We start from the raw sequence: 19,193 nt of genomic DNA, 5'->3' as shown, positions 1-19,193 counted from the left end.
AAAAATTTTAGTGTAAACTTTCAAAAGGGATTTCATCTGTATATTCAGGGTTCATATTTAATATAACTCTTTCCACCTTGCGTGTTTCTTACTGGGGAGAAGGCAGAAGAAGATTCAACTCTGTCAGTGATTCTCTAAAAATATTTGTCTAATCTGTGTCCCCTGGCCTCCTCCCTGAAGTAACACAATAGCCCTGGGGGCACAGGGAAAGAACCAAAGAAGTCAACCTGTGGAAGAGCTTTTCCCTTTCCATAAAATAACATGGACTGGGCCACGTGCAGAGACAACTCCTTCATGGCACTTTCCTAAGCTGCCCTTGATGTTGTTTTTCAGTAAAGAGTAAACAGTTTGACAAGGAAACAAATGCCAAGAGGTCAAAGCTCAGTTTAAAATTCAGATTCTTTAAAATGGGTGATGGGTGGCTTTCTAAATTAGAGCAAATTGTTTCCTTTGAAGAACACCAGTTCTTTTTCCCAGTTACTCCTTTTGTGGCAGGATCTCAACCACTGAGTCAAACATAAGAAGCTACACTGATTTCCAAGTTCGTAAAAAGAAATTTTTCTTTATGAAACTAACTTGTCGATCTTCAACCTTTCTGTGAAGTTACAGCAAGTGTTAACTCCAAGGTGAGACTCCAGTGACTTTCTTAAGGTCACGTAGTCAGTAAGAGATGAGCAAATAACCCCAGAAGTACTCCCACGGGTCTACACTTCTAACCACTATACCACACAAGCTCACATGTCTGATTCATTTTAAGAACTGAGTAGACCTTATGATTTCAAAGGCCCACTTGTATATGCTCTTCAAATAATTTTTGAAATCTGTCATTACAAAATAAAACATGCTAATGAAAACGGACAATTCTATTGTTTCTAATTAATTCATCCTTTCTGTGACAGCCAAGAAGCATCTTCCAACATCATCAACTAATGAAGACTTTAGAAGAAGGCTAAGACATGCCTCTCAGCAAGCAAATCCTGGCAAACATAGTTAAATTAACTGATTTAGCATATCTTTATCTAGCACACTAATAATTGCACTAGAATTAAGGATAGTGGCTGTCAATTCTGTCTGCACAAATTACAGTTGGGGAACTTAAAAATACATATGTCCAGCCTCCACCCTAGAACAGTCAATCAAAATCTTTGGATCAGGTATTTGTAATTTTTATTTATTTATTTTTGGCCACACGGCGAGGCTTGCGGGTTGTTAGTTCCCCAACCAGGGACTGAATCCACGCCCTCGGCAGAGAAAGAGTGGGGTCCTAACCACTGGACCGCCAGGGAGTTCCCAAGTATTAGTAATTTTTAAAAGCTCTCTATGTGATTCTAATGGACAACCAGTGTTTAGAACCACTGTTAAATTTTTGAGTTGAGATAAATCTGTGCAGTTCTGATCATTTGTTATACTTGTTAACTATACTGCTGGACAAAACTGAATAGCAAAGGAAATAAGATCTCTATATAAATACCTATGTAACAAAGCAGAAGGTAATACAGTCCAAAAGAAAGGTCTCACCTATACAAATTTGTACAAGGAAGATATTATTTGTACCTCTGGGGGGTTAAGAAAGACTTATAAGGAGGTAGTGACATTTGAAGTGGGTCTTGAATGCTAGCACTGAGGAACATGAAAAGTAAAGGCATTTTAAGCAGAGTCCACAAAGATACCAGCTAACAGAGATGCTTGTAGGGGAAAAGAGTCAGTGGATACAATGTAAGGACACAAAAGAGAAATAAGTTGGGTAGGCAGGTTGGGGCCACTTTAGGAAGGCCTTGAATTTCAAGCAAAATTACATGATAGGAAATGGGGTATTAGAAGGTTTCTGAACAAAGGCCTGCCCTGATCAGAACTGAGCTTTAGTGAGATTACTCTGGTAGCTGGAGGAAGGATGGACTAGTTGAGGGAAGAGACACATGGCAAGAGACGTGTTTAAGAAGGCTATAATTGCAGCAGTTTAAGCAAGTAATGAAAGCCTGATGTGGGTTGGTAGCAGTGGGAAAGGAGAAAAACAATTGGGTAAGAGAAGTTACAAGGAGGGCTTTAGCAATTGATTAGATATAGGAGATAAAGACAAAGGAAGCACCAAAGCTAAGTCAAACTTCAATTCTGGGTAATTAGGAAGATGGAAATGCCACCAAAGGAAAAGAAAGGGAAGACAGCTCAGTCTCAGATTTCTGAGTGTGAATTGCTTGAGGGGTATCAAATGGAGATGCTCCCCGACCCCCATAAAATTTTGGTTTGCAACCTAGGAGAGATGTCAGAGCTGAAGACACAACTTCGCAGGGAGGGACAAAAGAAACATTTCATTAGGACAACCAATTTTCTTCCTAAGATAACTCCATTACCCTTTACCAATTATATCTGTCCTGATTCCTTGAACTAATCTTTCACCAGCACTCTTCTGAATCTCTTGCATCCTTGTCTTAGCTTTCCTATTTGTCAAAACTACAACTAAGTAGTGCTACAACCTGCTTTCTCCACACCTACAACAGGATGGCTGAAAACTACTGCAGGATAGGAAAGTGGAAGGAAGAAGGGAACTTCAAAGATAGATATAACTACAAATCCATGATCTCTGGCTTCAGCTGGGTAACTTGTCAATTTTCTCTGGCACTTGGTTAGGTCCTTTTCCGATACTCTCATGACTGTTACCTCTTTTTTTCACGCCCTACTCAACCATCATCTCTTCACTCTTAGAACACATCATATCTTACTTGAAGTTATCAGGCGTAATTTAAAAATCTCTCTTCTAGGGACTTCCCTGGTGGTGCAGTGGGTCAGAATCCGCCTGCCAATGCAGGGGACACGGATTTGAGCACTGGTCCGGGAAGATCCCACATGCCACGGAGCAACTAAGCCTGTGCGCCACAACTACTGAAGCTCACGTGTCTAGAGCCCGTGCTCCGCAACAAGAGAAGTCACTGCAATGAGAAGCCCGCTCACCACAACGAAGAGTAGCCCCCGTTCGCTGCAACTAGACAAAGCCCGCACGTAGCAACGAAGACCCAACACAGCCATACGTACATACATAAATATCTCCCTTCTAATTACAAACTTACCTATAGCCACATTACTCTTCACTTATTTTCTTCCTGCCCCAGAAGATGTACCTCTCTCCTGTTCAAGTTACTGCTGCCTGTAACCATGATCCCACTTCTTTGTACCTCCTCTGGGACCCTGTTCCACCATGCATGTCTACCCCCCAACCCTGCCCTCAGCTTCAGATTCTTTTTTTTTTTTTTAACTGGCTCCTTCTCCATACCCTACAAACATGCTTAAGTCTCTTTTCTCCAAAACAAGTTGCTGCAGTTCAATTTCTTTCCTATTCTTATCATCAGTTTTCTCAAAAGAGAAACCTACATTTGCTGACTCCACTTCCTCATGTTAACCTGGGATACTGGGGTTCATATAGTCCTTCAAATTACATAAAAAGGTTTTTTTGGGGTTTTTTTTCTTCCAAATGTGTATTTTTTTTTCCTTTGGGGAAAGAATACATAACTTTATTTCTACTTTCAACGTATAACCGTATCTCTCAATCTGTAATGTGAGCTGTAGAGGATTAGTGGCATTTAGTTTTACACAGTTTGAGGAATTCTGGAGCACGTGGAAGTTGTATAAGTGTTAGTGTTTTGAATGAGCAACATACTTCTCTGCACTGAAACCACAGGAATACTAGTTATAACCTGGCAGTTGCATTATTCTTAAAAAACATTTTTGCAGCGTGGCTGATTTGTCACTCATTGAAATTAAAAACCTCTATGTGACAAACAACATGGGGCCTGAAAAACTCATTGGAAAGAAAATCAGTAAATAAATAAAACCGTGAAATTGTACAGACAATTCAGTTACTGTAATGTGATTTCACCTCCACAGAAATTACAGGTGTTCAAGCAGTTTGTAGCAGTTTCCTGAGTACTTTTGCTCCAATGGAATTTTCAGTATTAAGCTTTATGTATTTTGATATGTTGTGTCTTTTAAGGCACAGTATACCTGAGCTGTACTAAAATGACAAAGAGCCAACTCTCAGACTGCTCACTGAAAGCGGACATGGGACGACACAAACAGCAATAGTGAGAACTAGATAACAGCAAGCCTCGTTTTACCCTTTGGCCTTTATAATCTGCTCTAAAACTTTGTAAAAATATTTAAACCAGGAGTAAATCGGAAGTATTTTAGTTTTGCCTTCAGGAACCATATGACTTTACTGTTAACTAGAACTATCAGAATGAGAAAAGTCAGAGGCAGGAAAAATATTAAAAAGGTGTTAAGTCTCTATAATACACAATCTAAATGGAAGTGTTTAAAGACAACAGAGAAAAAACACACTAGGTGATTTGGTTCTTGAATTTAACAAGCACTCAATATGCCTAGGAATAATAATTTTTTTTCCTTATAATTTTCATGCAAGTTTGCAAGACTAGTTAATAAAATACATTCAGTAAGACTAGTTAAAGGAAGAGTTTGCCTCTAGAGTGAAATTTTCCATTAAGACCCATTAATATTTGATAAATGCTTCCAATTCAACGAACAAATACCAACATGTAAAACATTTAAAGAATTCTCCAGAATTGTGTCTGTGATGCATCAGATAAATAAAAGATTTAGTGCCATATCTACATACTTGGTGATTAACTGCTCTATAACCAATTCTTCTATTTATCAGTCCACAGAATATGAAAGAGTAAGTCCATGGAAATCAGAGAAAAGCAGTATTTGAAATATAGTTTTAAAATCAAAGACATTTAAAAAAATTAAAATGCTTACTAATTTTATAATTATATGAATTAAAAGATAATTTCCCAGTTACATCTAGTTTTTTCATTAATTTTATTAAAGATTTTATAAGTATCTATTTGCAAGAAAGCAATGCTAGATTTGGTTAAAAGCAGCAATTCTTTTTAGGCTAGTCACATCCTTATCAGACAATATCCACCCTGGAAAATATGAATCATTACCAAGACAAAGGTTACTGTCCTTCTTTTTACTCATGATAGTAAGCAACTATTTGTTTTTTCCTGTGCAATTTTACCAGTGCTACCAATTCTATTTTGAAGTTCATAACACCAACAATAATTATCCAAGTTTTTCCTGTCCATTCATTCATTTGATTTATTTTACAAATATTCCCTTAGTGCTTACTAAATGCCAGATTGAGTGCCAGATTTAGGGAGACAAAAGTAATCTAGACAATGTCCTTGGCTGCATGGAGATTATGTTTTGGTAAGAAAACAATTTCAAATTTGCCTCACTTACTGTAGACATCTTTCCTGGTTTAGTATTGTTTACACACTGTCCAAACACAATTTTTGGATGAATGGAAAGTCTCTTATTCTCATGTAGAAACTGTGTGTGTGTGTGTGTATGTATGTGTGTGTATATGTGTGTATTTTTTTGTGAAGTACATGTATATGTCCCTAAGACTGATTTGTGGATTATAAAAGATGAGAAGGCAGGTAAAAATCATAAATATGAAAAAAAAAAGTTAGACACCAGAATTAAACACAGTAGCTATACAGGTCAAACTTAGAAATGCTGCCCTAAATTAATTCTAAAGCAGATCACTAACCTGTGGTGGAGGGTGATAAACTAGAACAAGTAATGAAACAATAACAGTAATATGAGTTTTTGGAAGGAGAAACATACAAGATTTGGTCCATTCACTTTGGAAATTAAGTACAGGAGGCAAAATGTTACCAAAGAACACTCACATTCAAGGCAAGAAGAGAGAAACATGTGGGGGAAGGTGGGTAAGAGAGGTGGGTGACAGGGATGAGGGAAGAAAAAATAATCGGCAAATATGCCTTTGGTGACATTCCCAGTTTCTTCATGGAACGCATCCCATCAGTTACACTGTCTTTTCAGTACTCCCAACCCTGCCTGTCTGACATCTCCTTCCCCTTTGCTGCCAACATGCTCAAGCCTCCACTATCCTGAGAAGTCTTCTGAAGACTTACCATTGGATTATAATCCCTCTCTTCTTTCCTCTTATGCCAACCATATGAAGAGTGGTCAACATTTGCTATGTCTAGTATCTTCACAACTGTCTACTAGAGCAGCCTTTGCAATCTGGTCTCCACTATCATTCTACAGGAACTGCTTCCTTGAAGGTCACCCACACTGTGGTTGCCCAAACCATAGCCTTTGTTCAGTCCTTGTCTTTGTTCAGCAGAGGATAACTGCCTGGTTCTCAGGAAGGTAGTTACCACCTCTTTCTTGAACCTCAAACCTCCTTTGGATTCCTTGACAGTGTTCTGATTGTACACATACCTTTCTAAGGTACACTGGGCAGTGGCAAATGCACACATTTTGAAATCAAAATCCCAGCTGTGACCATGGACAAAGTGCTTGTCTTCCCATGGTCTGTTTCTTTCTCTGCGAAGTGGGACACTACCGCTGACCTCACTGAATTGTGAGGATCAAATGAAATAATGTAGGTAAAGAGTCTAGCATGTTTGAGTTGGTGTTCCAAAAAACAAACGTTTGTTCCTCCCCTCTTTCTGCCTTTTTCTGTATTCCTCAGGCAACCCTGGCATAGATGCAGCTGTTCCACAGATTCTCTCTTTCCTCTGCACTTAATATGCTCTACCTCTGCCTCTCACCCATCTCAATAATGACTCTAAAATCTGAGTCTATGATTTTTCTTACCATTCTTTAGCTTCAATTCCACATTTTCAACTCCTACTGGAGAACCGCCCAACTGGATAATCTGCCTTAACCTTAAATCTCCCTGAACAGGAACAGTCTCAGTGCTTGGAGAACAGGTATTAAACCAAATGCAGTATATCCGTCAATTAGTTCCTCATACTCTCTTCCCTACAAGAACCACTATTTTTTCCAGTTATCTGTCTTAATTTTGTGAAATCATGTTTGGCTCCCCTTACCCCCACTGCTAAACTTTGTAGATTCTGGTGCTGTAATGTCTCTCATCGTCTGTCTCTCCCATTTCATTTTCATTGTAATCATTTTAGTTCACTGCCTCAGTGCTCGCTGGTAAATTAGGCTGTTACTAGTGGAGGCCTTGAGAAAATCAATTTCATAAATGCTGTGGGCAAGAGCCAGAATGCAAGGGATTAATGAAAAGCACGGGAATCACTGACAGCAGACTAGCTCTTCAAGAAGTTTGGCAAATGAAAGGATGATAGTCTGGGGGGGTGGTCAGTGAAGTTACGGACAAAGGATAGGTTTTTTTTTTCTCTTTTGTTTTTTAAACTTTAAAGATGAATAAGCACTTGAAGGCAGGAGGGAAGGAGTCAACAAAAAGCTAGAAATGATAGCTTCCTAAATAATCATTCATTCATTCATTGCCAGGTATTTATTGTAAATCTATGATGTTCTAGGCACGATGCTGAAGTGCTGGGTATATAATGGTGAGTAAAATCAGACATAGAACCTGCCCCTAAAATCTTCAAGTTGAGTGAGACAGACATTAATCAAGTAATCATACAATTAAATATAAAACTGAAAACAGGGCAAGTGCTAGGGAAGATAAGTACATGGTGTTATGATAGCATATTATAAAGATACTTGATCTAGTCAGGGAAGTCCATGAAACGTTTCTTGAGGAAGAAACACTTGCTCAAGTTCTGAGAGATGAAGGGGAATTAACCAAAGGAAGAGGGGAGGGAAGAACATTTTGGATATAGGGAACAACCTGTGTCCTATGCTGAGGGAGAGTATGATGAGAAGGGCTGGAAAGAAGGTCAGAGTGGTAGGAATGGGAGAACAAGGTAGGGTGATGTGAGATGAGGCTGGAGGAGAAGAGGCTGGAGAAGAAGGGGCTGGACGACGCAGGGCCATGTAGGCCAAAATAAGAGCAACTGGAAGCCTTCGAAGGACTGGCACAAGGTGGAAGACAGGATCAGATGTGACTCCAGCAAGACTGATCTTCCTAAAACACTGGCTTCATGATGGTACTCTCTGCTCAAAACTTAAATGACTCTCACTGTCCACTAAAATAACTTTCCTTGCCATTAAAAGGTTCTATCTCTACAATACACCCAACTCCCAACCACTCTTTCCAGTTATCTTATACTCTTCACTACATCTCTTCTTTTTGCTTTTTTCATTACACAGGTACTTCCTAGAATGCTCGCATCCTTTCATTTCTATTTCTTGAAACAGTTTCTATCTTTTGGGCCTATCACAAATCCCACTTCTGTGAAACCTTTTTTCATCTCCGTAGTAGAGCTCTTTTGCTTCTCTGAACCCCCAAACAGTTTGTGTTTCTTTCTTGCCATTTAATAATACATGCAACTTTTTACTGCAGTCACCTGTGCACATATCTATCTCCCCCTTTCCTCAACCTCCAGTAGTCTTCCAGGGCAGGATCTTTGTTTAATCTCTGTTTAGTCTCTGTATCCCGCACAAGGCCTAAGATACAGTCTTACCCATAGCAGCTGCTCAATAAACATTTTTTGGTTATTTTAAAGTCAGATTTCTAATATTTGAAAACTTTTCCATTATTGTATAGTCAGCCTCTACACTGATTTACAGTTATGATGCTACAGCAAAGTGTGAGTCTCATCCTTTCCTGGTATAATGTGGGCTCTATTTATGCTGGTTTTAGTGGCATGATATTAAAAACATTTTTAAAAAGTGCAAATAAACTCTTTATAAGGAAAATCAGGGCTACAGGCAAGGTAGCTTATCATTCCTATAGCTAACAATCTACTATCTCCAAGACGAAACTCAGATTACTCCAACATGCCTAGTTCAAAGAAGTTATATCAATGAATGGTTGGGATCTTTTCATCAATAAAAGAAAAAAAAAGTTATTCTAGAACTACTTTAAAATTTTTCCTTGGGGCTTCCCTGGTGGTGCAGTGGTTAAGAATCTGCCTGCCAATGCAGGGGACACAGGTTCAAGCCCTGGTCCGGGAAGATTCCACATGCTGCAGAGCAACTAAGCCCATGCGCCGCAACTGCTGAGCCTGTGCTCTAGAGCCCGTGTGCTACAACTACTGAAGTCTGCACGCCTAGAGTCTGTGCTCCGCAACGAGAAGCCACCGCAATGAGAAGCCCATGTGCTGCAACGAAGAGTAATCCCCGCTCACCACAACTAGAGCAAGCCCATGCACAGCAACAAGGACCCAATGCAGCCAAAAAAAAAAAAAAAAAAAATCCTTAAATGTGATCTGAACAAAGAATCAGAAATTCTGACATAAAATATCAGGTTTCTAGATGTCCCTATTTGTCAATAAGACTTATTCCCAGAATAAAATGTAAAGAATAATATGAAAAAGAAAAAGAAAAAAAAAGAATAATATGGAAGCAGGGGAGAAAAGGTCCATGGTTATAGTGAGAATTCTGTAAGAAAATGAGTTCTAAAACATAGTTTTACATTAAAAAAAATCAACTTACACATTTTACTTTGCTCTTCACCACCTTTAGTATTTATATTGCTGAGGTACTAAATCACTTCACTGTTTCCTTAAATATCCAGGGCAGGTCCCTCATCTTTGATGTAGAGAGCAATATAATGTCAGCTAGGTCTGTAGTAGAAAGAGAGTTAAGGAATCTTTGGGGGTGTTCATCCCATTTACTTAAATGAGTACTCTGTAATCTTTCCACAGAAAGAATGGCTAGCAATATTATCAACGTATTTCTTTGCCAAGCTTAAGGACTAAGATACCAAACAAAGTAGTGACACTTGGGCAGTGTCACCATGGCTATCAGCACAATTACATTGTTTCCTATGCTAAATATACTCATCTCCACTGTCTCCTTCAGTAGCCTTTGACATACTGCATTAAAACTGTTTCTTAGTTATAACATCTCATAGTTGAATTCACACTGCCAAGTTGATTTAACCAGGATTTAGTCCCCTCTTACTGCCAACAAGACAAAAAATGCACAATGAGGTTAAGAAACTTGTGCAAGGCTACACTGCTAGTGCAAGGCAAAATCCAGAATGAGACTCAACTTAGGGTTTTAAGAGACCCTTGCATAGTTTAAGGTGGTCTTTGGGGTAAGGGAATTACACTTACTAAAAATATTGTAACAATGCTTAATAATAATTTATATAAATTTAATTTTATCCTAGGCACAAATCTAAAGTCCCCAAATTTGAAAAAACCCAGAGGCATGTGAGGCTATTACTATTAAGGACTTCTAAAAGAAAAACAAAGTAGACAAGAACATACCATGAAGAAGTATGCCATCATGAGCTTTCTATTTCAGAACTATTGTCTAAAAAACTGAGATAAAAACTTTGATAGGGCTTCCCTGGTGGCGCAGTGGTTGGGAGTCCGCCTGCTGGTGCAGGGGACACGGGTTCGTGCCCCGGTCTGGGAGGGTCCCACATGCCGCGGAGCGGCTGGGCCCGTGAGCCATGGCCGCAGAGCCTGTGCGTCTGGAGCCTGTGCTCCGCAACGGGAGAGGCCACAACAGTGAGAGGCCTGCGTACCAAAAAAAAAAACAAAACAAAAAACACTTTGATAAAAACTTTGATTATATAAAAGACCATGACAGCCAAATAAAATAAAATGTTTTTCTTATAACAGATGGTTTATGTTCTGATAATGTTTGCATTTAATGCTTTAGGATTACCTATTAATAAGGAAGCAGGGATGCTTTCCATTGATATTTCTAATTGAAAAGAAACAAGTTCTTTGTAATTCACTTAGCAGTGATATATTACACATAGGTTTGTTTAAAGGGCTGGGCTGTAGTGACTATAAACTTTATATCTAGATCCTGTTTGTGACAGCTCTATAGAGCAGCTTTGGAGATGTGTGTTGGAAAAACTTTTCTTCATAACTACTGCTATGTAACAATTCTCTCAGCATACTGGCTCCAACTTTTTCAGTGCTCTAAGACAGAAATGGGACCAACCAGTGGTGTCCACACACAATGATTATCACACTCTTACGGTGCAGAACCCTGAGGCTAGGGATAACAGTGCCCTTACGCCTCATGCTTCCTGGCTTCTCCTGACCTGTGCTCTCAGTGAGCTCAGTCAGGATGTGAAGATATCAAGAGTACATAGGGAGACTGACTCCTCAAGTCGAGGCTGTGACTGGTAAGGGCTAAGTGCTGCCTGATACTAGCTGTCGCCACTGCTGTTACTGTGCTGCTTGGGAAGGGGAAGCTGGGGAGCACATCTTTTTGCTGAGGATCCTTGGTGACTTTAAGATGTATTCTGGCCTGAGGTTGGGGACTCTTAGCTACCTATGGATTAAAAACCCAACATTATAAAATTGCCAAAAATATGAGGAATTCTGAGGGAAAAAAAAATCACTGAAGAAAGCAGTCTTTGGTTAAAAATTTACACAAGTATTATTTTTCCTTTAGAAAATATCTGGGTTCCCACAGAGCCTGCTGGCTGAGGATAAAGTTACTTCAATTAAAAAATATTTTATTTTTCTTAGATAAACTCTCAGCAATAAGTATAGGGGGCTTAGAAATAATCTAATTATTATTTAACCCTCAGTAAATAAGTACTTTACTTAAACTTCACAATGACAAGGGTATTGTGATAGTAAATATCATAAGATAAACAAATCCAAGATTTACACAAGCAAAAAACAAACCAAAACAGGAATTTTATGGATATTGAGGAACCCAAAATAAATACCACTAGTTATGGTTCAGACATTTAATTTATATGGTCTCATATTCAACACTATGATCTTTTTTTTGTGTGTGTGAGGGGGCTCATAGGAGCTCATTTTGCATACGTAGTAGAAACTCCTAGAACATAAAAAATTGATGTTACAGGTCCACGAAGGCCTAAATTTAATACGAACAAGCATATTTAAAGTTTGGAAAAACTGCAAACATAAGCCTGGTGGGACTACTGGGTGTAAGGCAAGAAGAGATGACCTTTGAAGTTCAATATATGGAGTGCCAGTGGAAATTTAAAACAGTGCAGCCACTGTGGAAAACAGTCTGGCAGTTCTTCAAAAGGTCAAACAGAGTTAGCACATGACCCACTAATTCCACTCCTAGGTATATACCTAAGAGAACCGAAAACTTACGTTCACATAAAAATTTGTAAACAAAATGTTCTTGAGAGCCAAAGAGTGGAAACAACCCAGATGTCCATCAACTGATGAATGGATAAATGAAATGTGGTATATCCATACAATGGAATATTACTCAACCATAAAAAGGAATTAAGTACTGTTACATGCTACAACATGAATGAACCTTGAATACATTAAGTGAGAGGAGCCAGATACAAAAGGCCACATATTATATGATTCCATTTATATGAAATGTTCAGAATAGGTAAATCCATAGAGACAGAAAGTAGATTTGTGGTTGCCAGGGGATGGAGGAAGGGGAAACTGGGACTAAGCTAATAGATATGAGGTTTCTTTTTGGGGTGATGAAAATGTTCTGGAATCAGACAGTGGTGATAGTTGCACAAAATAGTGAATATACTAAAAACCAGCAAATTATACATTTTAAAATGGTGAATTTTAAGTTATAGGAATTATATCTCAATAAATTCAATTAAGTATAAAAAATTCCATAATTATAAGGAAACAAAAATTATTTCAGTTATCTATTATGGTTGCAAATACTGAGAACTAAATTGGGAATGTTAAGAGAAAGGCTTTGGAATACTTCTGAGAACCAATAAATTTCTAAGGAATCATCTCTTCATTTTCATGGTGTGCTCACATATTTCTCTAAGGAAATTAGTGATGGGCGCGCTATAAAAAACAATCTGCTGAGGCAAAAAGCCTTGGTCACATCTTTCCATTCACGTCTAGTGCCCTAGGGAAGTGACTCTCCTGAGTGTCTATCTTTATGATGGTTACCTAAAGTGGCTGCCCACGTCCAGTGAAGGCTTTTCTTTAGTGATCATGGTCAAGTTGAGCTTATTTAAATACCATTTCCCAGGACTTACATGCTACTCCTGGAACGACGGGAATACTCAAAGCTTTTAGGGGGAATAAACTATTGCATGGTCTCTGTCTAGGAAGTGGGCCACAGTTCACTGAAAACAGACAGTTCAGATAAATAAAATGAAAGCAGACATTTTTGGAGATGATCTTGAAAGCTTTCCATTAGAGAACATCAAGGGCATAAAACTAGGAATAGCATGTATCCATGTTAGACTACCACAAGTCACTTTCTACCCTCCATTCTTTCTAAGTAGCACAAAGTAAGTAAGTATTTACCTACTTACTCCTTCATTAGATAACCAAATCACTCCCATGGAACACAATACACACCTCTCCCTGGCTATCCACAAAGAGACTCTGGACTCCTATGCTAAAATTAACCATAGATCATCACAGTACATAAGCAGTGGGCTTTTTACAAAGGTTCCACATTAAACTTGGGTGAAAAAGTTACATTTTAAATACAAGAAGTTATTGTATTTCTGGCATGTGTGCTGCACACAGAACTCAGGCCAGTCAGTTTGCTTCTCCATAGCCTTCTATATGGCTTCTCTTTGGCTGCCAGCCTTGGTCTGGACCCTTCCCTAGATTTCTCAGCTTTAGGTCAACATCTGCATAGTCCCCACTCATGTTACAGGCTCAAGTATAATGACAGAGGTCAAAGAACACTGGGAAGACTAAGGGCAAAGGGAAGAGGGAAAGGAGGATAAGGACCGAGCTGAGGAGGGTGTCCTACAGCTATAAAATCTCAAAATACCAGTCAAAATCTTCTCAGAGAAACTACTCTGAAAACCATGACCATGATAAAAAGTGATGTTTTCTGTTTTCCTATACAGAAGGGTAGGGTAAGGGTAGATGAAAATTATGAGGAATATAAAAACAAATATATGATATACTATGAGGAGGCATCAGAAAACACACTTTAATGTAATTTACTGTGCTTTCTAACTTGATGTATAAACACATCAAAATATATAAATACATTAAAAGTTTTACACAGTAGAGCCTACAGGTACTAAAATATTTACAGCAGACTATATATATTCATATACATTTTTATGATTTTTATGAAAAATCATGCATCAAGACTGTGGAAAGAGCCTAATATCTTTATTAGAGCATATTTATGAGAAAATCAGATTTGATTTTATATTATTTCAACATATAGTATGTAATCATAAAGTATGATAAGGTTCAACAAAAACAAAAAATTACTATAGCCAGGAGTTTAAGCAATAACACCAACTACCAGGTTACTTTATTGCATTTCTAATAAGTTACTAAAAGCAAAAACAAACAAAAACAGCATTATCACTATTATAGATGTCCTTCTATGTGTAAGGAGTTCTTGAGAACTTACCTATGTTAATTATAACATTTATTAAATAAAAATGAGAGGAGTAAAGGAACATTAATTCCTTCACTGTTAAATAAATGTATACTGGGACTTCCCTGGTGGTGCAGTGGTTAAGAATCCGCCTGCCAATGCAGGGGACACGGGTTCCAGCCCTGGTCCAGGAAGACCCCACATGCTGCGGAGCAACTAAGCCCGTGCACCACAACTACTGAGCTTGAGCTCTAGAGCCCGCGTGCTATAACTACTGAAGCCTGTGAGCCACAACTACTGAAGCCTGTGCACCTAGAGCCCGTGCTCCACAACAAGAGAAGCCACTGCAATGAGAAGCCCGCACACCGCAATGAAGAGGAGCCCCCGCTTGCTACAACTAGAGAAAGCCCGTGTGCAGCAACAAAGACCCAACGCAGCTAAAAAAAAAAAAAAAAAATGTATACTGCTTAAGCTTTGAAAGTCTTTCAGTGTGCTCTTGGTAACTATTTAGGGTCTGAATGCATAGTATAAATATCAATAAACGTTGCAGTCACACTGGCCATCCAAGTCCTATGGAATTAGTGAGAAATCTAAATGAAATCTAAATGGGTTATATTGTATTTTTATATATAGATACATTGAGTGTGGAAAGATCAAGTGAACCAATTTGATTTGATGAATTTCTTTCTGAGATTATATGGGTATAAAATTCCCATCAGTATACACTGATAAATTACACATTGTGGTTCAAATTTTTAAAATGTTAATACATCTGTGAAAGTGCAAGGGAAGTTACTAGGAAAAGATGATTTGCTACAGAGACACCTTATCTACTTTTAAGAATACAGATGTGAAAATTCAAGACCCAGATTTCTTTCATCTGGACTATCATGTTTTGCTCAAAATATTGGTTTTTCCCTCTAACAAGAGCTAGACTTCAGCCATTTATTTTACTAATAAAATTATATATGTGTATATGTATCCTTTTCTAAGTGGTTCTCAGGAATTTTGAAAACACCTTTCATGCATTAAACAAATGCTAATATTAACAAAACTTGGCAATATTCATATACAAAGAACAGTACCACTGTTATAATAATACTGAACATATTATCTTACTATATTCATATCTTCAGTGTCTACAACTGCCATTCAGAACCTTTTTCCTAGCTATAAAGATTTGTAAGAAGTTCACTTTTTAATATGAATTCCAGAAATGTCTACAATGACTAAAAAAATTCCATTGGCAATTTGAGAGTAGATACAAAGAGTTTCTGAATCATAGGATAATTATTTTAAAAAAGGTAATCCCATGTATGCCTACGTTCAATCTTAGTGGCGATAAATCAAAAGGCTGAATGAGGGGTTACTGTTCTACAAACACATGTGAGCGTTTACCTCCTTTCTCTTCATATGCACATACCTCTTTGAGTGCCTAAAGTCTCCATACTTTCACTGGGTTTAAGGTTCTTTTTTTTTTTTTTTTTTTTTTTTTTTTGCGGTACGCGGGCCTCTCACTGTTGTGGCCTCTCCCGTTGCGGAGCACAGGCTCCAGACGCGCAGGCTCAGCGGCCATGGCTCACGGGCCCAGCCGCTCCAAGGCATGTGGGATCTTCCCGGACCGGGGCACGAATCCGTGTCCCCTGCATCGGCAGGCGGACTCTCAACCACTGCACCACCAGGGAAGCCCTGGGTTTAAGGTTCTTTATCTAATGCTGGCCCTCATGCCTACTTTTTCTTTCCCCAGTAACAAAGTATCTTCCCTAAAAAGTAACTGTGAACTCTAAGTGGGAGGAAAGAGGGGTGCAAATATAAAGTATAATTATACTTTACAGAAGCCAATGGGATTAGTTTTAACATAATGGATATGTATTTTAATTTTATCCCCATCTCATATAGTAATATTTATTCTAAAAGGATGAAAAAAGGACAGGCTGAGAAGGAAAGGGGCTATCAGTTGAGTCACAGATTCCCTGGGGGGCAGAAATATGAAAAGCTAAAGGGGATTTTCTGAGAAATGAGGAAATAATAAATAAAATAATATGGGGACAGGAGACAGAAGTCTTAGGATCAGATGACCAAACAATAAGGAGATTCAGCTAGGGAAGATAAAGAATGTTCAAAGAGGGCCTATAGCAAAAGTTACAGAAAATTATGAGAAAACAAGATTTGAAAGGCAAAACCCAAGAGGTACCAGCTAACTTGGTGTCTATAGTGACCAAAGATTTTAAAAGAAGCCAAGAGGGCCCTAACTGGAAAGGTTTTTAGTTGTCAAGGGATCAAAAGGACCAAAGACTAGGAGAAGGATGGGTAGATCTAACTGTAGGGCTTAGGGAATAATGAAAGAGAAGGATTCAAGGTGAATGACAAAAGGAAACAGTGTTTACTGCTACAACCTTAAGACTGACTGCACAATGTGAAATATGCAACACGTCTAACATGTGTGCAGTTTCGTTTCTTGAATTCAATTAAGTTACTATTTTTATGGGTCACTGACCCTTGAAATACCTACACTACATCCAAAGTTAGGCAAGTCAAATAAAAGGACTAGCAAAGCTTTCAGTATTTTGGGCCACATGGGTGCCTCTATTAAAATCAAATACTAGAGGTATACTTTTGTATGGAATAAACTTAGGAAATTTTGATAGTAGACTTTTAAATTTCATTTTCCATACTTTTTTCTGTTGTTGTTCCTTGCTATACATTTTGGAGAAGATGAGGCAACAGTTTGATACAAAAAGAAGTAGGACCTAACGTGTCCTCAGTAAGCAGCTGCTCATTAAGATAATACTTCCAGTTACTGGCTTAGAAAGCAAGATTCTGAGATTACTGCTGAGCCTGGGCCTCTGACTTGTCAACCAAAAAAGCTACTTCCCCTTTAGTATAATGAACTACAGAAGTACAGTTAAACAGTTATCTACCAGGGTTTATTAGCAGGCATAGGATATGGTGGGTGAGCAGAGATTCTGATATTTTTTGGCCAGTGACCAAAATATTTACAAATTTCATAAACTGGAAAGAACTTTCTAAAAAATTAAGATCTGTTTTACAAATTACCAATTCAACTGGAACACTGAATAGCAGAAATGACAAAAGATTTGTTCTTATGGTTGATAAAAAATTTATGTCAGGGCATTCAAGTAAAGTTATTTTCTGTGTTCTGATTTAACGAATCATGTGAGCTGTATCTCGTTGGGTGACACGTATGCTGGCTCACTGAAGCCTACTCTAATGCCTCCCAGCACAGCCTTCTGTGGGATAGTGAGGCCAGAATAACATGTCAGACCGAAGTAACATCAAAGAAAGAAAAGTAGGGCTGGAGATGCTATGAGGTTGGCTCGTAACACTTCTTGACCTGTGAGTGTCCAGTAAGTATTCAATGTCCTATGGGCTTCAATGACCTAACAAGTACCAAGTAGCAACAGTAATGCAGTAATGAATGGTCTTCAAAAGAAGACTTTTGCAATTCAAGCTGAAAAACACTACACTTACTAGATGGTTTTAACTCTATTGAAAGACAGCCTTAGACACCACTAGTGATTTCTTAAAAGGTGAATGAGTATTAAATGTTTTATATATGCTTGTGTAGTATCTACTTTAGTTCCTTTAAATCTGTTTGATTTTAAAGATGTACATTAATTTGGAAAACAAAACTTTTCTGATGATATCACTGATAAAAATGCTGATGAAAAATGAAATAGCATTAGCTATATTGGTAAAAATACAGATGTAAAATAATGAGGCCATTTAACATTAATAAAATGTACTGTTAAAAATGAAATTAAGGGACTAGCCTGTATATATCATATCCCACATGGAGATGTTCTTCTCTTTCAAATGATTACAAATAATATTTGAGAAGAAAAATGCCCTTAGAAGAAAAGATAGTAAAAAATATAAAGAGAATGATTACAACTTATCAAAATATAGCATATCACTTTACGTGAAAGTTATTTTATCATATAGGAAAGGAAAATAGGCACAAAATAGAGTTACAATATTTTCCAAGAAAGTTTAGAAAATCAGTGAATAACTTTGTTTTCCCCTAATCAAAATTCTTCATATTTAGTATTTAGAGTTAAAAATATGAAAGAGTACTTACAATGACAGCAACACCAAAGCAATTAAGGTCCACTCTGCAGGTTTATGTATAATATTTCTGTTTGTTAATCTGAAAGACAGTGAGAGAAAATTTACCCAAAGATTGTTAAATACATAACCTTTCCATTTTTAGATATAATCAGTTTTATGATATCGCGTGTTAAAGAGCACTATTTTTAAATTCTTGTTATATTTGATAGAACAGAGTCAATACTATAATAATGTGGCTTGATATTCAGTATCTAATAATGGCCATCTTAAAAGGAAGTGTTCTAGGGCTTCCCTGGTGGCGCAGTGGTTGAGAGTCTGCCTGCCAATGCAGGGGACATGGGTTCGTGTCCTGGTCTGGGAAGATCCCACATGCCGTGGAGTGGCTAGGCCCGTGAGCCATGGCTGCTGAGCCTGTGTGTCCAGAGCCTGTGCTCCACAACGGGAGAGGCCACAACAGTGAGAGGCCCGCGTACTGCAAAAAAAAAAAAAAAAAAAAGGAAGTGTTCTAGCCCCACTTTTATATATTTATAACAATACTACTATTAGACAAGATGGTGATATAGGAACAATATGGGAAACTGAATTGCATGGTTTATTAAAATACACAAACACATACACCTCCCTGTAACCATATCCTCTATGTTTTTCCCTAATCAAATGTTTTATTAAAGCTGACAAGGTAAGCAATTTCTGATTTTAATTTTAATTCAACTTTTGTACCTTTCTACCTTGTGCTAGGTTGGCAGCAGGCAATTAAGGGATGTCATAATCCCTAATTTACAGAAATGAGAGTTGACTTAACAAATTATAATGCTAGGTCTTTATTCAAGAAAACTTAAGTTTTAAAAAATCAGAAGTAAATTCTATCACTTAGCAGTTGATGACAATAAATACACTGTAGTCATCTTATTTCT

General features: G+C 37.9%; 1 protein-coding gene across 1 annotated transcript in view; it reads right to left on the bottom strand.

The window, feature by feature from the left end:
- The window catches only part of RPAP2 (RNA polymerase II associated protein 2), a gene marked incomplete at its 5' end in the record, with an annotated part of 83,014 nt that overhangs the window by 16,466 nt on the left and 47,355 nt on the right, over positions 1-19,193 (bottom strand). Inside the window, one exon of the mRNA XM_079698084.1 lies at positions 18,290-18,358. Within this exon, the coding sequence (XP_079554210.1) occupies positions 18,290-18,358 (69 nt within the window). The remainder of the gene's footprint in view (positions 1-18,289; positions 18,359-19,193) is intronic.

This window comes from Hyperoodon ampullatus (assembly GCF_949752795.1).
Source record: "Hyperoodon ampullatus genome assembly, chromosome: 2".
In the NCBI taxonomy this organism is placed as follows: domain Eukaryota; kingdom Metazoa; phylum Chordata; class Mammalia; order Artiodactyla; family Ziphiidae; genus Hyperoodon; species Hyperoodon ampullatus.
The sequence above is the reverse complement of the archived record's forward strand: the minus strand, read 5'-3'. Positions and strand labels throughout refer to the sequence as shown.